We start from the raw sequence: 27,938 nt of genomic DNA, 5'->3' as shown, positions 1-27,938 counted from the left end.
TCATTGTAAAATCTGTTTGTATTTATTACAAAATATATCCAAAATATTTGCCATCCCCTGGTGCAACAGGAAGACTCACTGTAATTGAATTCATTTCACCCACATCTGCAGTACCTTACATTGCATTTTGAAGCATCAATATGCTTTGAATTTGCAATTTAAAGTGCATTAGCATGCACTTTAAATTGCAGACTGATTGGAAAAGTCACTCTATCACTGCACAGTGACACCATAACCTGGTCTGAACTGTGTGGATTCGAGAACACACACATATCTGTAGTAAAAACTGTTGATAAAAAGTTATTTTCTTTGGTACTGGACATGCAGAGCAGAGGTGAGTTAGGCCATTAGATTTGTTTCTGTATGGTAATAATATGGTATAAACCCAATGGGAATGCGCTAATAATTTGTTTCATGGTTACATCAGCAGTACAGGCACCTGAAGCCTTGTTTATTTATCCTCAACCCGAGCTCAGCCTTTAGGTGAGCCTTGAAATCTTCAAGTGCCTCTTGGATCCACATATTCAATCATTCATACATTCATTGATTCACTCCTGATGTCAGTCATGGTTAATCTTTCTGTCTTGTTGTGGTTGAGCCAGGACTGGAGTCTGCTTTGCAGTACTGCTGAACTGTGTGGGCTGATTGACACTGTGTCCCTGTTAGCTTCACAAAGCACCCCAATGAAGACATCAAATGATGCAGAATCAGTCGCAAGCAGCATTGTACTTAAGTTGCCGTGCGCAGTCACACATTCAACATTGACTGTATCTGTATTAACAATGCTCCATTTGGCAACAGGACAGCAGAAATTTTCATTTAAATTCAAAATGTCTGTTTCCCAAAACTCTGACAGCATTCCCAAATGTGGAAATAAATGAAGTTAAGTGCTCCTAGCCAGCCCCATAAAACACAGACAGATACAGAAAATGAATATACTCCCACTGATTAGCTCTTCCTATCCAGCATAGAGATTGGTCAAAAGACACTCCAGTGTCTCTTAGAAAGCACTTGGAAGACGTGTGAGGTCTGCTTTCTCAACAAATGATTAGTCCCTTTCATAATGTCCATATTTCCTGGGTTCACCCCTCCGTCCAGTCACCTGGGCTCACTGAAGGAGGCAGGGCTGCTCTCAGGCTCTCAGGAGGCTTTCTTGGTGCATGTTCCTGGAGTCTCATGTAGGTTCACCTTGGATCTGCAGGAGGAACAGAGTCCATCACCCTTTGTATGTCAAATCAAACTTAATTGCTAGAAACATGTTGGCACTGTGCGTTCCTGCAAACCATGGATATTTTACATTTGCATGTTATGTACAGTAGGTGATACATTGGAAAGGCTGTGGTTAAAATGGTCAGCTTTAGACACAAAAAAACACTTTGTTATGGTTGATAAAAGACAGCCCATTCTCATTCTGAACTTGTCAAATACTGCTGCTTTCAGTGATTTCAGAGTCAGATACCGACATACAAAGTCACCTTTCGCAGCATTATGGTATGCTGCTGGGTGGTATCAGTTTCTAACGCTACTGAGTGGCAACAGCTTGTAACAGCGACAACGTAATATAAAGAGCTAGAAAGTCCTTATGGGGGGAGGGGATGGGTCCAATAGACCCCAGACTTTTACCCAGGAGCCCGCTGTTCACTTCACATGTGAGTTTTAAGCCATTTAAGCCACCTGTTGCAACCGCACCCCAATTCCCTACCACTAACTGCCCACCCAATATCTCCCTCTCCCTTTTCTCTCTGAAAGTTGACAACTTAATGCAACTATGTGCAAAATTGGCCCAATACTGATTTGCTGAAAAACTGGCTCACAGACAGAGGTTCCTTGCTCTTACCTGTTGTGCGTCATGTGGCTCTTTACCAGGTGGCCGGCAGCCAAAGCAGCCATCAGTGAGAGCTCTCCAGCCAGCACGGTGGCACACACAACCCTGGCCAGCTGCCGTGCGTTCTCCCCTGGACAGTCCTGACTGGCTCCCTGTACACCCAGCATCTGCACACACACACAAACACACACACACACAAATTATTGATTATCTGATAAGCCCAATTCAGACCAAAGATTTGAGACGAGATGAGTTGAAACAGGCAACTACTTGCAATGTGCCGCTCTGCAACATTCTAAAAACCTGCCGGTTCACACCAATGCAACTACGTGAGACAGTGTATCATCTCGATGCAACAACTCTGTACTTCGGTTCTGATTTCCAGCTTATCGGGTTTATTTTGAGGCTGAATATAATTTGTAGCTTCTTAAAATAAGAATGAAGACAGTGATAGTGAGATACTGGCTAAAGTTACATTTTTAGTAGTGATGAAACAGCGGAAAAGAAACTGAAACAAAACGAGCACCACAATACACCACAATAATATAAATAAGCACATACAGCAAGTAGCAGTAGCAACCCACCGTCCAACACACACCATGAGACTGGAAACAGAGGGCTTGGTGGGGACAAAGCGCCTGCCGCAGCAAGCGAACATACCATCTGTGGTTATTTTGACTTGACCAACGGACTTTACCACAAGCTGATCGGCTGTTAAAACAGGTGATGTGTTTTACGTTCTAAAACCAGCCGCCGGTGATTTGACCAGCTGAGATGCAGGTGACATCATCAGGCTGTCCTACTGCTGCAACTTTTCTCTGCAACGTTCTTAAACGGTTTGTCTCATTGGGAATCTTTGGTCTGAACTGGGCTTTAAATATGTTGTGAGCCACCAAGCTTAGCAGAATTATCATTGATTACATTCATTCTAACAGGACTTCTTGCCAGATATGTGTTCATATGACATCCAACGAAAATGCATGCTCAACAACTGGTATGATATCCTACGAATTTATGCCCCACGAATGACGTTACCTCCTTAACGTACAGTTACATAACTGACATAAAATTAGGGAGGACAGGTTTTGGCAATGAAAGTTACTGAGGTGAGGTTTAAGAAAAGAAACGTGGTGAGGACATACCTTAAAATGACTCAAAGTTTACTTAACGTTGTGACAACCCAGACAATTTTCCCTGGACCCACCGGAAACTCTCGCTACTCGCGGGGAAAAAAAAACTATATCTGGGGAGTCAAAAAGAGAGAGACGGCAGAGCAGTGGGCCGGTCGTGAGAGCATCAGGGCTCTGTGTGCAGAACAGACAGAGAGAAATAACGTACCTCTCGTTGGCCACAATTGCCACAACCGACATCAATACTCACCTCCTCACGCCATAGATCCTCTCATCTGGACACACACGTGGAACAAAGTACTACGATCAGCTGATCCGGTCACATTCATTCACCCTCCCGGAAAAAAACCCACAAAGCCTACACAGCCCGCAGCTCACGCACACACACTGACGGAAACTGTAAGTAGGAAGACGGGTTTTTTTTTTTTACTTTATTGACTGATTTTCTTTTGACAAAACGAACTGAATTGAAAAACAAACTGATTTATTTTTTTGTTTTGTAAAACTAAAAGGAACTGAACTGAAAAGTGAATTGATTTATTTTTGGTTTTGAAGAGGAATTGCTTATTTCTGAGTTGAACTGCCTATTTTATTTTGCTTCGTTTACTTTATTGAAAAGAAAGTCAAAACTAAGAGACATTTTGTTGTGGTTTTCCCTGTTGCTTCCAATACAAACTTTTTATCTGTATATGTCAATGTGGTATATTTAATTTAAAAAAGGGTGTAATCTCTAGTAAGGTTTCGTCCTTGTGTGGGGTTTGTACTGACTAAAAACAAAATCTTACATTCCAGGAGAGAGACCTGGCTGGCACCCCAGTCAACTAAAAATAAACACAAACCGTCACAAAGTTTACACGCATTCGAACATGCATATCCAGGAGAAAGTCCCAGGCTAAAGTCTTGTTTTTTGTGGCCCATCCACCACTCCAACCTGCCTTCTTAAAGCACTCCAGACTGCTTCCTTGTTTAGTGCCATCAGCACATTGGTCACGTGATCGCAGCCTTTCAAGATACGTGGGATATGTACGAATTTGTGTGCATTGCTTTACATAGGGAAACATACGAAAAATTTGTGAGAACAGCCTGGTGTGTGTGTGTACCTGGAGGCAGGCTTGCTGGGGGGGCAGGTTGGTGCCTCCTCCTACAGTGCCCAGCTCTATGGAAGGCATGGTGCAGCTGATGTACAGGTCCTCTCCTGTTGGTCCTGATGCCTCCATCAGGGTTATGCAGTTACTGCTGCCTACTGACTGGGCAGGATCCTGGCAGACACAAACAGCCACTTACATTAACACAACAAATACAAGAATACATTGAAATAAACACATGCACAATATTTTCTCAGAACTCCTTTACCTGTCCACAGGCTATGTAGATGGCAGCCACCAGGTTGGCTGCATGTGCGTTAAATCCACCGATGCTGCCTGCCATGGCAGAGCCCACCAGGTTCTTACTGATGTTCACCTCCACCAAGGCTTCTGTTGTTGTTTTCAACACCTGCAGCACAGCAACAAGGAGTGAACATTAATTTGCTGGTATAGAGTAAATATGAGATTGGATGATTCTCATTAATAGAGCACAACATCGTATAAAACATCATGGTAAACGGATTGGATGGACCTGCACTTGTATAGCACCTTTCGAGCCTTCCAACCATTCAAAGTGCTTTTTCCACTACAAGTCACATTCACCCATTCACACACACATTCATTCACTGGTGGCCAAAGCTACTGTACAAGGTGCCACCTGCTATACAGCTTTATCACATTCACACACCGATGGAACAGCCATTGGGAGCAATTTGGGGTCTAATATCTTGCTCAAGAATACTTCAACGTGGAGTGGGGGAGGCGGGGATCAAACGGCTGACCTTCCCATTAGTGGATGACCCACTCCACCTTCTGAGCCACAACATTTTTTTATTTACACTAAGAGATTTTGATATTGAATCTAGATTTACCATTTATTATCTCCTTCTGTGTGTTTTTGTAATGTTTAATTCAATATTTGTAAGACAGATTAAAGTATTTCACTGAAGAACCATTGGACAAGAGTTAATTTCCCATGTTTTTTCAACTTCTTACACAATACAAAGACAGTAAGATCAGCTAAAAATTTCCCTGTAACAGTGTCCCTGCTCATTCTGTGATTGACAAGCAGTATATTAAAGCTCATTACAAACTGTCCTGCCTGTCTTCTGTGTTGCTGATGGGTTCAATCCACATCCATTACAGCACATATACTATACATGTCTACTTGTTATTGTATCAACTTCACTACACTCCTTCAATATTTGTCTGAAGGATTAGCTCAGGGCGTAGTGAATTAGTGCTGGTTAAGCGAACAAGGGAGCAACAGTTACAGTGGAAGTGCTCAGAGGAGAAACTAGCAGAAAACTTTTCAAATGTTCACGAATAAATACAGCAGCTCCTCAAGTTAAGTTTCCATGTTGTGCTTCTCAATGTAGGTTGGCTCGTTCACATATGAACGTGCACTTATGCAGTACCCTACCACTCCACAAAATAGGGCTCCACTGAAAAGCCACAGTGTAATTCTAACAATGGAATTTACCAATGGTGGAAAAAGTACTCAAATGTTTTACTGAAGTAAAAGCAGTAATACCACATTTTAAAAAAAATACTGTTACAAGTAAAAGTCCCGCATTCAAAATCTTACTAAGTAAAAGCACGTCAGTATTAGAATTAAAATATACTTTAAGTACCAAAAGTAAAAGTTCTCATTATGCAGAATGGCTCATTTAAGAGTAATATATTATTGGATTATAATTACTGTAACATTTATGTGTTCATCACTTTAATGTTGCAGCTGGTAAAGGTGTATATGCTATATGGAACATTAAATGTCATTATTCTTTACGTTAAATGATGTCTGATCTAAATATTATTCCCACATTTAGAACATCGATTTCCAAAGTGGCAGATAAAATTTCTGAGTGGCAGACAGAAAGAAAACGTCCTTCCTTCCACAGGGGCAGGTAGTGAAAAACATTTTTGACCCTGTTCAGGAGTCTGAATTAGTCAAATCAAGTGAGTATCTCCCAAAGTCTTTGAGACAGAATTCCTGAAATGTTCCCCTGCTGAGCTGTAACCTAGTAACACAAAGAAGGAATTTTGTACTAACAAACTGTAATTTGGGGGATGCTGTGTTTTAAATGTTCTAATGTACTTTTGTATTTATGTAAAGCACTTTCAAATTTGGAAGATCCTAAACAAATATAGGGTAAATTTGAATCCTGTTTCCTAATAGCTACTGCAGGGAACCAGCATCCACTGTTACAACTCACTGAAAATTGTACCACAACTACAGTCTAAGATTTTGATGGGCTAATAGCAGTATCCTTTCTTAAGTGTGTCCATTTACAACTTTTAAGTCTCCTTTACTATAGATTCTGTTACACTTCCATCTATTGACAAAAGGCCACCAGTTGAAATCAATTATTTCAACTATTTCAGGGTGTTTTCAGTTCATGAAAGTTAATATTAACATTTTAGTCACGTGAAACTGGCTTGTTCAGCATTTGGTTATACTAAAGGACCCTCTATGATGAAGTTTTAAGTTTTTCTGGTAAGTTTGTTTTGTTTTAATGGTTTTAAGCCTGTTCTTTAGAGCACTAGCATTAACATGGACCGCAACTACACTGTGCTCACAAAGCTAGCAGCTAGTGTTATCTTCACCCTCTCGTCCAAATATGGTCACTTCTGATTCTAAACTAGAATTACTGCCAATTGTATGCCTCCACGCACCAGTCAAGATTCTCTTACAGTTTACATCCATATCTGTGAAAACATGGATGCTTCACATACATCTTCTTCCTGATAACACATAAGATCTATACAATCAGCACAACATATTTTGTGAAGTCACACTGACCTTGACTTGCTGACCCTAAACCATAAAATTCTAATCAGTTTATTCTTCAGTCCAAGTTGACTTTTGTGTCAAATTTTTAACAAACACCCTTTAGGTGTTCTTGAGATATCACATTTACAAGAATGAGACAGATGCAAGGTCATATTGACCTTGAACTTTGACCATCAAAATCCAATCAGTTCATTGTTGAGTCCAAGTGAGCATAAGTTTGATGAAATTCCCTCAAGGTGTTCTTGAGACATTGCATTCACAAGAATGAGACAGACAAGGTCACAGTGACCTTGACCTTTGACCCATGACCACCAAAATCTAATCAGTTCATTGCTGATTCATGGACATTTTTGCAAAATTTTTAAGAATTTCACTCAAGCTGATCTTAAAATATTGCATTCACTAGAATATGATGAATGGCGACCTTGACCTTTGACCACCAAAATCTCATCATATCATATCCTTGAGTCCAAGTTATTGTTTGTGCCAAATTGAAAGAAATTCCCTCAAGGCATTCTTGAGATATTGCATTCACAAGAATGGGACCGACAGACAGACAATATGAAAACATAATTTCTCTGGCCACAGCTGTCACTGGCGCAGAGGCATAAAAATCCAAGATGGCGACAGTCTAAATGCCGAAATCAAGTTAAGTTTAAGTTTATTTACTTTATTAATCCCCCTGAGGGGAAATTCAATGTTTTCATTCTTGCTTGTCAATTACACACAGGTCCGAAAGACACACACATGCACAAACAGGACCTATACATGCACAAAGTGGAGAGATGTCAGAGTGAGGGGGCTGCCCTTGGTGAGGCGCCCCGAGCAGCTGGGGGGTTTGGTGCCTTGCTCAAGGGCACCTCGGCAGTGCCCAGGAGGTGAACTGGCACCTCTCCGCCACCAGTCCACACTCCATATTTTGGTCCGGACGGGGACTCGAACAGGCGACCCTCCGGTTCCCAACCCAAGTCCCTATGGACTGAGCTACTGCCGCCCAAATGTGTCTTCAAAATGGGAGCCCATAAACCAGTGGGTGACATCACATTGGATATGTCCATTATTTTTTCCATTTATGGTTTAGTTTGTTTAAATCCAGCAAAGACATCAGTAAGCTGCACTCTCAGTGCTAGTTCTCCTACCTCTCTGACCACTTTAGCTGGGATGGTAGCTTCACAGACAGCAGACTTGCCCCTGCCTTCGATCCAGTTGATGGCAGCTGGTTTCTTGTCGGTACAGTAGTTCCCACTGACAGCCACCACCTGAAGTTCTGGGAAGTTCTGCTGCAGTCTGTTCAGGGCCTGCTCTGTACCCTGCAGGTACACCACTTATCATTTAAACAAGGCCCTGAAGGATGTAAGGAATAAATCTCTACTCTCACACACACACAGTTATAAAACAGTTACCTTAGAGATCATGTTCATCCCCATGGCATCTCCAGTCTTGGAATGGAAGCGGATGTAGAGATTTCTCCCAGCAAGACCAACCAGCAGCTTCTCTAGCCGAGCAAACCTGCCAACAGTGACCACAGCCTCATTCATACAGAAACAACATGTATACACACACAACAAACATTTAGCAAATACTTTGAATTCTAGTTCTTTCCATGTCAGGCTTCATGTTTTACCTGCTGGTGTTGTCGAAGGCCTCCTTGATGGCCTGAAATCCATCGGTGCTCTCCAGCCAGGCCTTGACCTCAGCAGCCTGACAGGCAGAAGGCAGCCTCACCACAGGTCCACGAGTCATGCTGTCACCCAGGATACGACAGCTGGCTCCGCCTCCCAGCTACAACACAGTTCAGATACAGAACATATTAACACTCACATAACATATTTTTGAGAAATCACAATTATAAAGCAGCTACTGTTTTTTATGCTTATGATTTTTCAGAGTTCTGCACTGCTAGTACTCTAAAACAATAACAGTGACTAAAATAAGCCAAAGTCAGAAGTCAGATGTGAATAAAAGGAGCCTCATCACCACCACCTCTCTCACTGTATGTGTTAGATTTAAAGCAGGATCAGAAAGTATGAATATGGATGGATATTCATCATTCTTATGTTGCTAACTGTTTCAGTTATTTTGTCCACTCTGGTACTTGTCCTGTAGGACCCTATCACACATATCTGACACTCACAGCAATTGCTCTACAGCCACGGTTGGTGCTGGCAACCAAGCAGCCCTCAGTTGTTGCCATGGGAACCTGGAACTGCTTCCCATCCAGGTGCAGTGGTCCGGCAACACCTACTGGTACAGGCATGTAACCAATCACATTCTCACAGCAGGCGCCCATAACCTGGAAAACAGTAACATAGAAATGCTGACAACTTAGTAAAAGAGGAAGTAGAGGGTCACAGGGAGCATGGCAGTTTGTCTTGTGTGTGTAGCTCTTTACCTTGGAGTAATCGTAGTCAGTGTATGGCAGGGAGGAGAGTGCAGAAGGAGAGGGAAGTTTGGCAGATATCATCTGTCTTCGTATGGCCACACCTCTCTCTGGTCTCTCCATCATGGCCTCCAGTTTGTATGCAGGTATGTGTTTGGAGTTGACCAACCGCAGCACCTCAGCATCGCTCAGGAAACGAGCCCCCAGCTGCATCAGACACCATCAAGCAGTGACTTATTATTTACTGTGTCGTCTGGTCAGACCAGTGAATCCGCTACAAAAATTCACTCAAGATTAGAAGAAATGGATTGTGGTTATTATTTACACTAATACATTATAGATTCTTACACACTGCTTAGTATTTTCAACAGAAATATGTTTACAGCCATTTGCTGGAAGGTATAGTGATACCTGTTACTATGGATATAATTTAATATCTGTGTCAATCCAATAGGCAGTTATTTCCATACCAACATAATCTTGACTCATTGCAGGCAACATCTTTGTTCTGGCTGTAGACTGAAAGTAATCATCAACTGCCATGATAGCTGTGTATCAAGCTCAGCATTAATTTAAAGGGACAGTTCACCCCAAAAATCAAAAATACATATTTTTCCTCTTACCAATCTATAATTATCTATTATCAATCGAGACTGTTTTCTTGTTGTGTTCACACCAAACGCAACCCAAGTATTTGCGTCATGTTACTGGTGCAAGTTTGAATGTGAGAATATTTTTTGTTGACTCACTTCATACGCTTGAATAACTTGCAACATATGTGCATGAAATCTGTCTGGGCTGAAGTCTGAGCTCCTCATTATTCCTGTTTCTATAAAAGTAGCACATGGTGTCATAAACCTCGGGGTAGCCACAGACCGACACGACATGGCTATTACAGCACGACTCTGTCGCTGAAGTTCAGAATTTTCAACTCTTGCGAATAAGCGTGTGATGCGAAATCACGTCCAGCAGGAATTTGCATCTAATCACATCTTTACATTGACATGTTATTCACTTGCTCATATGTTATATTTGTGCCCAGTGTAACCACAAGATTAGCGTGAGGTGCCAAGTATTGGAGACATAGGCTGCCTTTTCTCTAAGATAATGGAACTAGATAGCACTCAGCTTGTGCGCTCATTAAAATCCATTTAAAAAAACTCAACAGCAATGTCTTACTCCAGAAATCATGACCCGGTTACTCAAGATTATCGACAGACCTCGTCATGAGTGGATTTTAAGACAATGGGTCCCTGGGCACAGACAAGCAGATGGCACCACCATCTCTTCAACATGCATAGGAACAAGACACAGTTCTTGTGATAGTTTTGCCCCTTTTTTGTTGTTGTTTTGTGTCTCTTTGTAGTCTTGTTGTGTATTTTTGAGGTAATTTGTGTAATCTGTGGTCATTTTGAGTCTCTTTCTTCTTGTTTAATGTCTCTTTGACACATTTTGTTTTTTTTGGTGTTTTTGTGTTTGCAGTTGTTTTACCCCTTTTTGTAGTTATTTTGTGTCTATTTCTAATGCATCTCCTTATGGTCGTTTTATGTCTTTTTGTGATCATATTAACCTGCTGGTCAGTAGGTGTTAATGTGAGTGACATTTTGTAGGTGAAGTCCAGGGAGGCCTGGGGCCGCGTGCCTGTGCCTGGTAGGCCCGTTCAATAACCCATCCATGGTTGTGAGGAGTTTCACGTACAAACACTTTTCTTTCTACCAAACCACAACTGCAAACCATGTCACCATGCAACTCCTGCTAGCTCACCTAGCACCACTGAGCTAGCCAATGTTACAGCTCAGCCAAGGAGGACACCATCAATGTTTACATCTCATGCTGTCACAAGCATGAGCCTCTTGTCCACGAGTAGATGCACACGTCATTCTGCACGGTGATACCGTTGGTGGGTGTAGGTTGGTAGAAAGAAAATTTTTCAACAGCTCACAACAGGGTCTGTGGATTATCTTGAGTAACTGAGTCACGCTATTCAGTTTTTCAAATTGATTTTTTTGGCGCTTTGAGCACCACAAGCCGAGTGCCATCTAGTTCCATAATACTGAAGAGAAAGCAGATACCTCTGCAGCCGATATCTCCAACATTCGGCAACTCACAACAAAACAATCTAGACTGATTAATAGCACTACAGGTAAGAGGAAAAATATGTGTTTTTGATTATGGTGTGAGCTGTCCCTTTAGGTGTGACCAGCTTAATGACTCTGCTTCTCATAATGTTAAAATTCCATTTCTGTGCTCACATTATTTTCATTTGAAATATTCTTATCTCCCATGTCTTACTCTCCAGTGCAGTGTGGGAGATCTAATTTGCAATGAAACCCCACCTACATGTGATGTGCACCAATATGTCTTCTCTGAGAAAGTGGAGCGCTAAGTAGATGTGATGCCACACAAAGCCAAAGGAATCAGTGCAAGTGTCTTTACTACTGGCGTCATGCTCTAATTGGTTCAGCCTCAAAGAAAGAGTGCAGTAACTAAGCTCATTACAACACAGTTAAATCACACAACCGCCTCAAACCCTGCAGACATTTTAGTGGGATACGGCTTTATGATGGAAACAGACACCTTGTGGAGCTGGGAGGTGGGCCGAGTGATGTAACCATTCATCTACCTGAGAGATTAGCAGCAGTGCTTAATTTGTAAAATTAGAAGTAGGGGAACACTTTGGGCCTCTGAAAGAGCAGTGTTCCCCCACTCCCAAAACTTTTTTAAGCGGCACCCGAGCCGCCTCACTGCGAGACTCCGAATGGAATGGTTGTGACATCTAGTGTTGTCACTGTACCAAAATTGGGACCCACAGTACGATACCAGTGAAAGTATCATGGTTCTGAGTAGTATCACAATACCACAGCAAAAATGAGGCAGATGTTCCTTTTGTCATTTATAAAAAGATAAATCACTTTTGTATAATACATCACTGATATTTCAATGGAATAAATTACTTACTGACTTATTCATACTTCAAAAACAGCATCAATAAGTGATTAACATAGGGGTGGATCAAAATAAAATAAATAAATAAAATAAAAATCAACCAGCCACCCTCCTCCCCTGACAAGTAAAGAACAGTCCCTTCATAAGTAAAGAACAGTCCCTAAAGTGTGGTGAGGTTTGTGGGCCGTTACCTGCCACAAAGAGAGAAATGTGAACGGCTCGTTTCTCTTCTGACACGCTACATACCTGTGTGCCGCCATGGCTCAGTTGTCCAGGTACTACTGGGCAGTCATGACACCAAGAAGAGGAAATTACTGGACCTGGAGTCGGACTCGTCGGTAAGCCGTTATGTTGCGGCGCGGAGCACTATGAGCCTTCGCCGTATTTGACCGCCGTATCCTGTCTGTGACCCCTGTTCATCCCACAACCGGCAGGATTTGATTTTCCTTTCTGCTGCTGGTTAAAATCTGTACTTGCACAGCCTGCTGAATGATTTAATTTGCGCGCACAAAACTATTTTTAGTCGCAAATGCGAGTAAAATGCTTGCACGTAGAGCTCTGTAGAAAACAAATCACTGCCGACAAGTAAAAATAAATAAATAATAACTTTCACTGCTCAAAGATACTCACATGCCTGGAAAACAAACCACTACAGCAGCATGTTGAGTGCCAGGTGGCCGGCGCGTTCCGTTATTGACCAGCGCAGCGGACGGCGCATGGACACTCACTGTCTTGTGATTGGACTTTGAACTTTCATATGTAGGCTACTGTGGAGTTTTAGTACCGCGGTCGACCATTACCAGTATACCCCGCAACACTAGTGACATCAGCCAATACTGTATGTAGTTTTTAGATGCAAAAAGTTCTAGACCCCTGCAAATTAGTTCCGGAACGTACCAGGGCCTTTTCTAAAAAGATCCTGGTACGCGTTCCAGTACGTTACGGCTCAAATTAAGCACTGGTTAGCAGACTTATCAGCTGTGAAAGGCAGGCTTGTGTGAAATGTCATACCTCAGGGTTGTTGAGGATGGCCACACATTCATCCACTTCTCTGGGCTTTGTTGGGATGCTCAGCTGATCAGTCTCAGACTTGAACCCCTCCTCTTCCTCCCCTACGATAAAGAGGCTCTTTGGCTGAGGATCAGCCACCGGGGCAGACAGGGGCCGGATAACCTCATCTAGGGAAACAAGGCGTAGTTTGATACCACAGTGCTACACAAGTCCATCTGCTACAGCATCATCACACAGAACACAGACACACCTCTCTCTGCCTGGTTGGCAGGTGCCGGGGCAGCCACGCTCTGGGCAGGGGGGAACGGTCGTGGAGCACATGGCTCCTTCCTGCAGCAGGTCTCAGTGGGCCTTCGTGGGGTCAGGGCAGGGGCAGACATAGTGATGGGGTTCTTCAACGACAGCGTAGACTCCATCTCAACCTGCTCAAAGAAGATGTATTTGATAGCCAGCAGCAGGGCCAAGGCCAGACAGATCACCTGCTCTATGTCCATAGTTATCATTCTGCAGGGAGAGAGGCACAATAACATGTAGTACAAGTATTAGTATTGATTTTAGGCCTTGGTTAACAATTGTTCAGTTTTTAATTGGTCCTTTATCTTAAATACACACTTTGATGTTCTCTTTATGCCGTCATACCAAAAGGAACTGTTGAGAGAAAAGTTTTACTTTAACATCATTTACAACGCTGCTGTTGTTTGTGAATACAACCAGTCTTCATGGTGTCAGAAACAAAGTCAGAGCAAAAAATCTGGAGTATTAAGCGAGAAGGCCGCTGTGTAACACCATTGCATATCTGGAGATACTTAAAATAATTAAATCTCATCAAGAGAGTATAAAATAGAGAAGTAGTAGTGTTGCTGGAGTTTTGACCTGTTCTTACTTTAAATTAGGGCTGAAACTATACCTCAAGAAACTACAGTAACTCAATTACTAAAAATCATCCATACAACCAATTTGCATCAAGGCTTGGTTTAATTCATATAACTACATACAGCAATATGTTTCACATGGATGATCACTGTGGACAGGTCATGTGAAGACACCTCACAATAGAAGACTTGATTTGATGGCATGGATTGAAAAATGGAGGGAGTAAAAATGAGGGGCGCAGAAAACAGAAAGACCAGAGAAAACAACAGAAAGCGTCAAAGTTTGGGATTATTTCCAGCTGAAACCAAACAAAAACTCTGTACAGTGTGTCTAATACTTCAGCATCTCAACAGAAAGCATTCAGTCCACGAAGCGGACCCAGCACAAGGTAATATTAGCCTTAGCATTTAACGTAAATCAATATGATTGCCAGTTGAGATGAAAACTTAGCTAAGTATGCAGATTTTCAACCAGCTCTGTGTCATTGCAATGTGGAAAGTAATGTTGAATGCAAATTAACAACGTTCAGCTTCCCTTATGGATGGCTTGTGCCTCAAAAGTGTGCCAAATGATGCAAAACCAGAGCTGCGGGCAGCATGAAGGGAAGCCACACACGGTTCAGCTACACAAATTTCCCACACTGTGGTGAGACAGAGCTGCTTTCAAATCAGCAGTTTTTCTTTTGAGAACATAAATCAAAATTGTGGCTGGTAATGCTTTAGTTTCCTTTTTAGAATAATCAACATTATTATTGTTTAAATTGCATACAGTATTTAGGCTCTAATAGCTATTTACACCATCTGATATTTTGGTTTTTGCAGTATTTTATGCATTTCTGTGAGGGGAGTAGGTGTGTGTGTGTTTTTGTGTTAGTGTGACTATCTTAATGATAACTGAATGAAGCTCAGCCTTTCACAAATTGACTGCAAGATTTTATTTTCTGTGATTATGTCCATAAGTTGTAAAGTTTTGCTTAAGAAAATAAACAGAAAATAAAATGCTGCAGTCAATTTATGAAAGGCTGAAGTTGTTCAGTTATTATTAAGAGTCAAGAGTCACACAAGAATATGCGCGCGCACACACACACACACACACTCCCCTCACAGTAATGCATAAAACACCCAAAAAAGCAAAATATCAGGTGGTGTAAATGACTATTGGGGCCTAATTATTGTATGCAATTTAAGCAATAATAATGTTTATTATTCTAAAATGGAAACCAGAGCTTAACTAGCCACAATTCTGATTTATGTTCTCAAAAGGAAAACTGCTGATTTTCAAGCAGCTCAACCTCAAGTAGTGTGGGGATTGTGTACATGACCCGCGTTTGGCGTATCTGGTTTTGCATCATTTGGCACACTTTTGAGGCACACTCTTTATGAGCTTCATCACAACTAGCAATCATATTGATATACATTAAATGCGGAGGTTATTATTACCTTGTGTTGGATCCTGTTGAGATGCTGAAATATTAGACACATTGTACATAGCTTTGGTTTTGTTTAAGCTGGAAATGATCCCAAACTTAAAACACTTTTCTCTGGTCTGTCTGTTTTCTTCACCCCTCACTTTTGCTCTCTCCATTTTGCAATCCATCCCATCAAATCACGCCTATTCTGAGGTGTCTCACGTCACCTGTCTACAGTAATTGTCCATGTGAAACACAGTGCTGTATGTAGTATGCAATTTAAGCAACAATAATGTTGATAATTCTAAAATTAGTTGTTCATTTAAGAGACCTTTGTTATTTTCTCTCTGCTCTTTAATATAGAAAAGTATTTGAAAGTAAATACATAAGCAAAAGTATTTTACTCGATTAATGGATGGATTAATCAGTAGAAAACCCAATTACTATAGCAATCGATAGCTGCAGCTCTACTTTACATGCTGACATACAGTCTCCACTGCTGATGAGCTTAATTGCATCCTGTGGATGTGTAGCAATAATGTCTGAGGACAAGCACAACTGATGCTTCTAAGCACTGCAGGAAAGACAAGGTAGCCACCAGGCACAAGCAAACATGGAATTAAAAGCAAGCATATCACAAGCCTAACCTGGTGAGGTAGAAGTGCCACAGGGGTTTCTCTGGCTCAATCCTCCTGGGTGAGAGGTGGTCAAGCTCCATGCCCACCTGTGGGATCCCCACTGTGGTGTTGATAGACAAAGGCTCAGCGATCCAGCGGCTGTGGGCGTGAACCATCACCAGGCCCAGAGACTGTGTACAGAGCAGACATTAAAAATCACACTCATGTTCAAATCCAGGCAAAGAAACAAATAAATCAAGAGAGGTGTTACCATGATCATTTTGACTCTCTGGGTTACAGGGTTGGGTTTGTTGTCCTCCTCCTCCTCCATCACTCTGGAGAAGTGGCTCAGCTGCCAGATAGGATGGCCCTCCTGACTCTCCCGGGACAACTATACGGGCCAACACAAAACACATTAATCAAAATGACATTAACACACACACGTACACACATACAATGAAACACTGTAGCCTTACCTCCAGCACCAGTGACACACATGCAGGGAAGAAAGTCATGAACACAAAGTAGTTGGCCAAGACAGACATGCAGCCAAAGCAGCACATGATCTCCAACTGCCGCACACCTGAAAGATAAAGGACAGATACTTTTATTTCATTCATCTTGGTCAGCTAAATCCAAATAGGCCATTGTTTGCATAAGAGTCTGGTTGGATGGATGGGCCATTTTAACTGATATGGTGTCAGCAGGGTTAAGGTTAGAGCATTAAATTAGTTTGTACAATATATGAGAGAAAAGTGTAGCTGTTCCAAAGACCTGAAGGTGGATTGCAAAGGGAGGTGCAAGACATGGGGAGTTAAAATTAAAAGAAGATTCAAATCCTACTTACTTTTTCACATCAACACACCTTGACAATTGTTGCACGAAGTTAGCATACTGAAGCCTCAAAATTCTGTTATGTCTCCCTCAACTCCATTAACGCTTCATTTTGCTTAAGCGGCAACCTCCAGGGTGGCCAAAAACTGTGGTTCCTCTAATGGCCACATGAGGCTGGCTCTAAAGCAAGTCAGTAGACCCCTATGTTAAAATGTCCAACTTTACAGCAGAAATGAACACGTTTTCAGTCTGGTGCAAAAAACAGTTTTGGTCTCTATAGCTAATCTCCCTGCTCATAATAACTCAATATTTGTATAACTGACCCATTTAAATGTTATTAAGGCTTTAAGTGACAGATGAGGGCCATCTGATGAAAAGTCATGACCACAGCAACAACTTTGGTTAGGTAACGTAACTATTGCATAACCCCAGATTCACACAGTATAGGCATAGTGTGTTTTCAGTTCATGAAAGTTAATTTGTTCACGGAAATTAATTGTAATGTTTTGTTCATCTCAAAAGTCTTGATCAGTGTTTGGTTGTACTAAAAGACCATCTACAGAGTTGGATATTCAGTTTTTCTGGTAAGTACTGTTTTTTTTTGTCATTTTAAACCTGTTTTTCGGTTGCAAAAACTAGCATTAGCATTATCACAGTTAAACATAGCTGTCAATGCACCATGCTAACCAAGCTAGCAGCTATCGTTAGGATTATCTTTACCCTCTTGTCCAAATACAGTCGCTTCTGGCTCCAAAAACCCAAGATGGCAACGGCCAAATTGCCAACCTCAAAGCTTCAAAGTAGGTGTCCACAAACCAATGGGTGACATTACACTGGCTATGTCCATTATTTTATACAGTCTGGGATCTGACTCACAACCAAATTAAGCAATCCTAACAAGGGTTACAGGTACTGTTCTGTCCTGTCTGGCTGAACGCCTGTTTCATCTCTGTAACCACGCCTGACAGTGATGTTATGGTGTAACAACAACAGGAAAACTAGGAATGGCAGCAAGTACCTGACATGGTTCCCACTCCGATCACTAAGCACTCCACCAAGGCATCAAGCGTGAAGGTAGGTCCCAATACTGCCATGCCACGAGCAATGTTGTCTCTTACTTCATCCTGAAAATGTTATAGTGTGTATTGTAGTAGTCAGGGCAACTGTTGGATTTCCTGTGGCATGTTGCAATGTGATCAGTAAATATTTTGTCATACCTGAGAACTAGAGCTTAAGGCAAACTTGGCGAGAGCGCATGCTTTTGAGAGGTCGATGAGAAGCAGGAAGAATGGCAAAGCCTCACTGGAGGACAGAACAGAACAATCAACTGGGGTTTTAACAGAGATTCTGCTAAGAAAGCACTGTAAGCTGAGTGTGTCCTTACTTGAGGCCTGTGAGCTCTTTATCAAGAAAGTGAATGACCACTGTGCTGAATACGAAGCTGGAGAATATGGTGAAGAGGCCTGCAATACCTGCAAAAGAGCAGATGAGATACATTTTAGCTATTTCTTGCTAGTTAGGTCAAAGAATCCACTCCCTTTACAGCATCTTAGTCACATCTAAGCATCTTATAAACAGCTCAAGTATCCATCAATATTTTACCTAAAATATATTTGGACCCCAGTTGTCTCAGGTTCTGGAACTGGAAGTAAATATATACGATGGCGATGCAACGTGTGATAGTCAGGATGATGATATCACTGCTCAGAATTTGCTGTAAGGAGATAAAAAATCTTATCAGTGTACACAGACATTCATTAGAAATATATAGTGAAGTAAAGGATAAACCTCAATCAAAGACTTAAAGGATAAGTTGGACATTTAGGGAAATACCCTTATTCACTGCCATGCTAAATATAAAGTTACAGCCAGCAGCTGGTTAGCTTAGCTTAGCGTAAAGACCTAAAATAGCTAAAAACAGCTAGCCTGGCTTTATCCAAAATCCTCCTAGCAGTACCTCTAAAGCTCACACTAATTAACCTGTTAACCACATTTGTTAAATTTCTGTGTGTAAAAACATGATTTTTCGTAAGGTTATGTGCCAGGCTATTCCTTGGTTAGCAGTCTCACAACTCACTGGCTCTTGTCTAACTGGGATAAAGCCTCTAGGGGCGAGGGCCAACATCTCTGGAGATCCGGTGTAGCAAGCAGATACCTGGGCCAAGACTTCCTCCTTCATGCACACATGGGAGAAGTTTACCTAGAGGGCTTCTGCCAGAAAGAGTTTTCTGGCAGAAGCCCATTAGCCCATTTTTGTCCACATTAAGAGTTTTCCCCCCTAACCTTAACCAAGAAGTCCCCTTCTGTCAGAAAACCCTCCAAGTGAATTTTTCTGTCAGACATTTCAGCTAATCTTTATAAACAACTCTGTGTATGAATACAAAATGCACTAAAAAACTAACATAAGCTAAAGCTCTGAGATAGCATTTTGGTGCACATGTGAGAAGTTTTCCTTGTAGGCTTTCTCCAAGAAAGCCCTTTTTGACAGAAATTTGTTCATTTTTACCCAAACTACAACTTTTTTCCTAACCTTAACCAATAGATTCCTTTCTGGTAGAAAACCCTTAAGGAAAATTTCCCCCCACTGCCGTTTTGGCAAGTTCCTCTTCATACAGACAGTTTACAGTTTGCATAAATGCGACTGGGTAATACTACTCGGACTTCAAACGGAAACCAGTATGCCTCTGCCTCCAGTAAGAGATAAGGTGCCAGATGAGAAATCAGGGGATTGCTAAAGAAATATGGACACATGCTTGAGTGTCTGTACCAAGTCTAATGGCAATCCATCTGGTAGTCATTGAGATATATGGAGTAACGTGGTGGCTCTACCGCTGCTAAAAATGCTTTATAGGAGTCCTAGCAATTGGTCATGACAATGCATATTAATTTTTAGTGGCGATAACATACTAGTCAGGGCTGTGTGGTTAGTTAAAGTATTTACCTAATGTAAGCATGACATATAATTTGAATTACAAGTGGGAGGACTGTCCTGAGGCTCTTTCAAACTACATTGGTGGCCTACTTTACACCGTGGTGGATTCTCTACTACAGATAACTGACATATTCTCAACCATCTCATTCATTTACTCACCTCCTCTGTTTTGGGGCAGTCAAAGTTCCAGCCACAGATCTGGTCATTACCAGTGAACATGTTCATGGACATCATACAGATGGTGAGGGTGACTGTGCCAACAATCACCTCCCAGGGGTGGGAGGCCACCAGGAGGCCATGCATACGGAACAGACGGGTCAGCATGGTGCAACAGAGCTACCAAATTACACAAGGAGAGTAATGTAAGCTGGAGATGACTGTACACCATTACATAACAAGAGGAAGAAACAAGAGCATCCACAATGGGAGCAGGTCAGGTCAGTGATCACAGAAAACATCACTATGCCATTTTATACTTCAGCTCCACAAGTCAAGCTCAAGGGGAAATATTGTACTTCAATTTCATCATTATATAAAGACAAATCACAATTTTTATTTTTATTTTTTATATTATTTTTCGGGGCTTTTGCCTTTAATTGACAGGACAGTGTGAAATGGGGAGAGAGAGAGAGAGAGTGGGGGGGTGACATGCAGCAAAGTGTTGCAAGCCAGAACCGAACCTGCGACCGCTGCAGTGAAGCATCGCCTCTGTACATGGGGCGCCTGGGGCTATAATCCGGCATATTTACATGCAAATGTTCATTAATGTGTACTGTTGCTTCTAACTTAAATAAATAAATAAATATCCATTACGCTACTGGTGCCCCAAGACAAATCACTATTTTAATCAGAGGAATGAAATAGTATTCTTAAATTAGTACGCTTCATTAATGTGAACTTACCAAGATAATGGCCTATAACACTGATTCCCAACTGGTGGGTCACGGTCTAAAAGTGGGTCACAGGTTTCACTGAATGGACCGCAAGTGACTCGCGAATGGGTCTAGTTTGTAAAAAACATACTTTCTTTTTGAAGTACAGTGAATTTACGGCAAAAGCTTTTATTTTGAAGTGCTGTTTCCTGCTGCAGAGTGAGTGAATAGAATAACAGCTATTTAACAGACACAGCAAACTAGCTTGAAGACATGGCCAAACACAAGGATGACCCTGAATATATTAAACTTTGTGGACCTTGAGGTAATGTCTAAGGAGCAATTCGGACCCCGTGGCTGGACATGTTGGGAACCACTGGCCTGTAATGTATTAGGCCTACTTACATTCAATTAGTTACTTTAAATACTTTAAATATTTTAACTGCATCAGGTGCAGTGGTGTAAAGTAGTTACGATGGGCTCCAATGCACGCTATTATGATGGGCCCTAGGGCACGCTATCATGCACATATCGTCTCATCATATGGTCAGAGACTTGACATTGGATAACATCAACATACATATTACCCACCTATCATCATGGCATATCTGTATATAACAAAAAATACCAAAGAAAATAAGAAATTGAGATATTATTAATTTAATTTAAGAAATTCAATAGCTGATTTATAAAATAGTTTATTGATAGTTATACAATATTTGATTTATAGAACAGTTGATTTATAGTTATAGAATAATCATTTAATTTTGTTATAAATGCTACTGACTATTTTACAAAAAAAAAGAAAAAAGAAACATGACAGAAATTGGTTTGCCTTTTTTAAGGGAATATATAAAAAAGGCCACTGTTTTTAATTTAATGAGAGTTCTTCTTTGAACACAGGCATATTTCCAAGGTGGCAATCACTCATACGGACCCATTCTACACCCAAGTAGGCTATGGACCCCCCACCTCACGGGCGGCAGTGCAGCTACACTCCCTGCATTGATCATATTTATGCCCCTGGTCAGGTGGGTCAGGTGTAATAGCCTAATCATGTCGCTCTCAAAATTAAAATAAAAAAAACACGTAATAGGCTAATTATAATACTACCAGCACTACTACTACTAGTCTAGTAGGAAGGGGGGGTCCCCATGGTCACGGTGGATTTCTAAATGAAACCTATATTTTTAAAATGTATGTCTATGCGTAATTGGCTTTTCTTTGCAAAATTTAGCAGAAAAAATATGAAAAAAGCTAGTTTTGTGCCTGACTTCATCCCGACTTGCTCTGACGTATTACAAAAGCGGACGGCGATAAAACCGCGAGAGCGAGGCAGCCGCAGTTTTTAGAGCCAGGCGCTGCAGTTGCTCTCCACCGACTGCACCGCCTGGCTCTCACCTGATCTATCAGCTGATTGGTTAAGATGTCGACTCAACAATATGACGTTTTAGATAAACTACTCATTTTTGTTGAATTTTAGAGATTAAGATTGTATTTGTCTGATTTGAAGGTTTATTCTGTGAACAGAAAATATGTTGTGTGACTGATGGTGAAATTTAGTTGTCAGAGACTGAAAATATTCATCATAAACTATACAGAGTCTACTGTACTATATTAATATTGGACGGTTTAATTATTGAAGTATTTAGCAACACAGAGACTTGTGGTCAGTGGGATGTGAGGATTCTTAAACTAACATCTGATGTGAAGCCCTGACTGTATCTGACTGAGCCTTAATGAAAGCTGTTGTCTTGTATTTTTTTCCCTCTGAAAATATTAACCTTATAGTCAAACACAGTTTATTCAGCCTGTGTAGTTGAGGGGACAGGTCAAACTGATATGATGCTGATTTACAGGAGAATTCATATCAAATGGAGGATAAACCATGAACACAAACTACAGATCACCTGTAAAGCATTTTAATAAATTAATCTATCATAATTAAAACAATTTGAGACTGAAAACAAATTGATATATGGGTCTGATCACTTTTTTAATGAATTGACATCATTCCAGACAGGATGTAAGTGTGTCTGTGACTTGGTTCATTAATATATGTATGATGTATGATTCAAGAGTTATGGTTATCCCTCATTTTGACCTGTCTATCACAAATTTGGGAGTAGACATAGCTCCAACAGTCTCCCAGACTTAATTTTTTTAGTTACAGCAACATGTAACCAATCAAATGAAAGCTTAGAGTGCTGGGCAGTTTTCTATAGCTATTAAAAAGCTGATGTTTCTCACCAAATACCGACAAATTGGGAAGATTTCCTATAGGTCATAGCTTTTTTCATATTTTTTCTGCTAAATTTTGCAAAGAAAAGGCAATTACGCATAGACATACATTTTAAATCATTAAAATAACCATTTTAATTGATTTCTCATGCTTAATTTATGCAAAAAAGATGGTTTATTTGTCTCTGTACAATATATGGTTCAAAAGTTGTGGATACATTTGACTTTTAATTTTTTCCATATATTCCGATTGACGGAATTCGAAATTCCGCCGGAATTCCGAGGACTACCCTTTTTCGCGATCATCAAACATCAAAATTCATTATCTACAGACCTTCACGATTCCAAAAATATAGGTTTCATTTAGAAATCCACCGTGACCATGGGGACCCCCTCTTCCTACTACTAGACTATACTACTTATACTACACTACTACTACTACTACTACTACTAGGCCTACTACTACTACTACTACTACTAATAATAATAATAATAATAATAATAATAGCCTAATAATAATTTATTATCACCATTAAATTCTTAATTACTCCCGTCGTTGCTTTAAATAAGGCATTAACATATGACCTTTTTGAGAAAAAGAAACATCAGTAAATGCTGCTAATTTGTTCATGCTGGTGATTAAACTGACACGTTAAAGCCAATATCCTGTACAGTGCGCAGCGGCGGCTGCAGCCGGTTCTATCCAATATATCACTCCGCTGGATGCGTTAACGGAGCGGCTTTGTAGAGGCTATTATCCCCGCTCCGCTTACTGTCTACTTCTGATGTACCGAAGCGCGTCCTAGGTTGAATTCACTTCTCAATGTTGCCTATAGGCTAGGCCTATATTTACTGGCAACTAACATAAATGCATTTATTTGAATAGATACACAGACTTACCTTAGGTGGGTAAATTGATGATTACTGAGAGAGAGATGTGATGGTGTCTTGAGTGCAGCCTCCCGGTGTGAAGCACAGAAAGCCGGTCTCACCGACACACCGAGTGGCTCCTCCGCACTCCAATAGGGCAGATGGAACGATGGCACGCTACTACATCATCCGACACGTCAGCCAATCACGTCAGTCACCTGCTTCACCAGCGCATTATCCACGCCCCGTTTCCTAGGCGACAGCAGTAATGGGGGCATGGCCAGAGCGAGAACGCCTAATCTCGCCACCACACACACTCAGAAGGTGTTGCACAGTGGGAGTGGGCTGGCCCCTGCGGGAGCTATTGATGCTTCGTAGACTGGTAGTGTAAAACACAGGTTTTATGCTACGTTGTTGGGCTTTTGTCACGCCAAGTCGTAACTTTTTTATGTCATTATAACAACTTATAAGTTAGTAGCAACACTTCACAGTACTGTGTGGGCTACAAATGCTCCATAAAATCACGGAATGGTATGGACGTGATATGATGTGAACACCTGTTTTCAGAGCGATGGAACGATGGAATTGCTGGCATTTTAACAGGGTCTGAGCCCATTTAAACATTTAACAGTTGCTCTATTTCATGTTGCATGGGATCATGTTATGACTACCTGTATTTTCAGTGTGGACTTCTTATTTTAATAAGTAGGTTGCATTGCATTTTCTACATGTGGGCTTATGCACAGAGTACTCAGCAAAGTTCTGCAGAAATGAGCTTTATAATGTGCATTTAGCATTTTTTTTGTGGATGGGATTCTCCCAGCATTTCAAGTACAGTGCCTATTCAGACGTTTGATGGCATAGGCTATCTGTTTTGTTTGTTCACAGTGAGGCTAAAAACATCTGAGGATGATTTAGGTTCAAGGCTGAACACAGTGATCCACTATCAAAGTCCAGAAATTGCACATAAGAGATATGCTGTTCTGCCCTTTTCAAAGTCTGTACACATGGAAGGATAGAACTGTAGCCTACCACAGTGGATGGACACAAAAGAACATAACTTTTATTCAGTTACTAGTTCTGTACAAACCAACAGTATACAAAGTGTACCACTGACATAAGAAATTGTATGTTTTTCAAATGTATGTATTTTCAGGTTTTCTGTTGTTATAAACAAAAATGTTTGGTGTTGGGTAATAGTACCAAAACTAAAGGTATAACACATCAGAATATCCTCTTAAGAGGTGTTTTATTGAAAAGATTGACCCCAAAAAACTAAGGAGAAGACACTAAATATGTTGGATAAATGTACATTGAATATTAACATGCTTTTACTGAGACCACTGTAAATGTTGAAACTTTGCTTTTTACCTTGAAAAAAAATGTTCCACTGAATTCATGAATGTATAGCCTACTTTTATCATTTGATGCAGGAGGGTATTAGGACCAATACAAACTGTGAAACATTACTATTGTAATGTCTCCAAGATCAGGCACTTCCGGTGGCTATTTATTTGATGCAGCTGCCACTGACCTGGTTTTACAGACCTGCCGCGGCAACTAAAGCAGTTTGACGTTAACTGCAGAGGTGCTACAATGAATTTCTTTTTTTTTCTTTGAAAGATAGAAATAGAACATGTTTTTATAACACTGCAGACTCATCATTTCACTGGTCTGAACACCATTAGAAATATTCAATCATTATTCTCAAAAAGATGTCTGTGTTGATTTTGGTAGCATTTGAAATAAGAGAAAGGAGATATAGAGATATCAGATTGAGGGACTGAGGCACCATGGGCACCGGGGGGACAATATAATTTATATGCTCAGAATTTCTTCTCTCTCTCTCTCTCTCTCCCTATATATATATATATATATGTGTGTGTGTGTATATATATATATATATATATATATATCTCCAAACGAGGGCCATTCATTCAGTCATTATTATTTAATTCTGAGTGAGCCTAGTTCAAATGACCATGAACATGTTCCCCCAAAATATAATCACACATATATGACTAAATTACTCACCATGTTTTGTAGCCTACAGTTCTTATATCGGGCTTGAAATGCCACGGACAGATAACGTCTGGTCCACGTCCTAAATGCTGCTCTGACAAAAACAGGGATCACCCCTTTGATATAATTCAGTTGACAAGTACATTTCTGAAAAATAATTATTTTAGTAGGCCCTACTTACCTTGCCTTTGATGCTCCATATCTCCTGCCGCCTCCTTTTTTACGAATGTTAACCAAACATGTATATGTTTCAAAAAATTCAGTGACTTCAAGGCAGGACTATTTGTACATATAGGGCTACTGTACTAGAGCTGTAGTCTCCTGGTCGACTAGTTGATCGTTTGGTCGCTACACTCTCATCCGACCAAATTCTCATTAGTCGAATAATCGCTGTGTTACTTTCATAAGGAGAAAAGTGCTACATCAATAGCTTTCCAGGATTAATCCATTATTTCCTGCGGCGGGGGACAGGCTAAGTTACCGAGTCAAGCCATAACTTTATTGACAGAAAGTTGGATTCGCCCACCATCAGGCTCAGCTTCATGGTAATGCAGACCTCCTGTCTGTTTCTGTAAGCTGAGACCAATTCCCTCAGTGGAAATGTGTATTTGTATTTGCTTGTATTTACTTGTATTTCACAGATGAGAAACAATAAATTGTGAAGACAGTAAAGCCTCCACTAAAATAGCATTTTAAATCTTGTGTGTTATTTATCCTTCAGGGATTTATCCTGGCTTCATATGAGCAGAGGAAATCTCTGCTTGTCGCTAGGCTAATGTATATGGGGTACCGTTTGTAAAGTGGCTCACGCTGAAAATAACATCAACATTTTGCCACATTTAGCTTCTTACTTCTTACTTGAACATACATTAACGTGAAAATAACTACCTAAAATAACAAGAAACGTGTTTCTAACCGTTAGCTGTTAGCCCCGTTAGCGGTGTCTGTAATGACTCACTAACTCTAAACGGTCCGTGAAAAAAATATTTTTTTCCAGTGGATGTCTTAGTTACAACATGATTGAGCTAACTGGAGTAGTTTCATGTCGTATCCGACAACGGGAGACTTTTAACAGATGACGTCCTGATAGCTTTGCTGCTGCTACAGCCACTGATGCTTTCTAGACATCGTGATTTCCCAAAACTGAATAAATACCACACATCGCAACACAAAACTGCTTTGCTAGCTCAATCATGTTGTAACTAAGACATCCTCTGGAAAAAAATATTTTTTTCACGGACCGTTTAAGAGTTAATGAGTCATTACAGACACTGCTAACGGGGCTAAGAGCTAACGGTTGTTAGCTTAGCTTAGGTTGTTAATCCCTCCGAAGGGACACTAACAAATCAAACTACACGTCAAATAAAATTTCTCCAAACATGTTTCTTGTTATTTTAGGTAGTTATTATTACGCTAATGTATGTTCAAGTGTTCATTTCCCCCGATAAGTTGGTTTTAATTCGTTATTTGATTCTATAAACACAGTCTGACCATCTCAAGCTTTTATTTTGGTACTTCCGGTGACCGGCAGTGTGAATTTGCATATTAGCTAAATATTTAGTTTCACCCAGAACATTTAGATTTAACATTTAACATTTATATTTAGCATATAAATATTTATATTTAGCATTTAGATTTAACATTTAGATTTAGATTTAGATTTAATATTTAGATTTAGATTTAGCATTTAGATTTAACATTTAGATTTAGATTTAATATTTAGATTTAACATTTAACATTTAGGTGCCACATTTAATATTTAGATTTAACTATTTAATATATTTCTAAGTTAACAAATATTGCTGTAAATGTGGTAAAAGATGATGTTAAAAAATTCACAATACTTTTTTAAACATTGTTTGAAGCTAAATGTGGCAAAATGTTGATGTTATTTTCAGCATGAAACACTTTACAAATGGCACCCCATAAATGTATACAGTATTACAGAGCTAATAACGTTAGCATGTTGTATTTGCTTGGAAAACGTGTTTAGTATAAGACAGTTGTTTTGTTGGTGAATGTTGTGAGTTGTAATGGAGCCACATTGTGTGCCATTACCTTTGTTAAGTGTTGCCGTTGTCCCCGGTTTTATATGAGA

General features: G+C 40.5%; 1 protein-coding gene across 1 annotated transcript; it reads right to left on the bottom strand.

The window, feature by feature from the left end:
• Positions 1-24,007, bottom strand: LOC117252815 (3-hydroxy-3-methylglutaryl-coenzyme A reductase). Its single transcript, XM_033620016.2, has 20 exons — positions 23,849-24,007; positions 19,995-20,171; positions 18,506-18,617; positions 18,288-18,375; positions 18,121-18,205; positions 17,922-18,027; positions 16,546-16,652; positions 16,341-16,460; positions 16,100-16,260; positions 13,422-13,675; positions 13,172-13,338; positions 9,227-9,421; positions 8,969-9,127; positions 8,459-8,616; positions 8,238-8,343; positions 7,974-8,144; positions 4,309-4,449; positions 4,056-4,214; positions 1,838-1,992; positions 1-1,195 (listed from the first exon to the last, which is right to left on the bottom strand). The coding sequence occupies exons 2-20, from the start codon at positions 20,157-20,159 to the stop codon at positions 1,141-1,143; spliced, it is 2,664 nt and encodes an 887-aa protein (XP_033475907.1). The 5' UTR covers positions 20,160-20,171; positions 23,849-24,007; the 3' UTR covers positions 1-1,140.
• Between the last annotated feature and the right edge of the window lie 3,931 nt (positions 24,008-27,938).

This window comes from Epinephelus lanceolatus, chromosome 9 (genome assembly GCF_041903045.1).
Source record: "Epinephelus lanceolatus isolate andai-2023 chromosome 9, ASM4190304v1, whole genome shotgun sequence".
Classification (NCBI taxonomy): Eukaryota; Metazoa; Chordata; class Actinopteri; order Perciformes; family Serranidae; genus Epinephelus; species Epinephelus lanceolatus.
The sequence above is the reverse complement of the archived record's forward strand: the minus strand, read 5'-3'. Positions and strand labels throughout refer to the sequence as shown.

Excerpts from the sequence above, each read along its gene's own strand:
- LOC117252815 (XM_033620016.2), bottom strand. The coding sequence starts at position 20,159 with ATGCTGACCCGTCTGTTCCGTATGCATGGCCTCCTGGTGGCCTCCCAC. Across the intron at positions 13,339-13,421 it reads TGCCAACCAGGCAGAGAGAG|ATGAGGTTATCCGGCCCCTG; the intron begins GTGTGTCTGTGT and ends TTGTTTCCCTAG. Across the intron at positions 8,617-8,968 it reads GTGGCTGTAGAGCAATTGCT|CTGGGAGGCGGAGCCAGCTG; the intron begins GTGAGTGTCAGA and ends ACTGTGTTGTAG.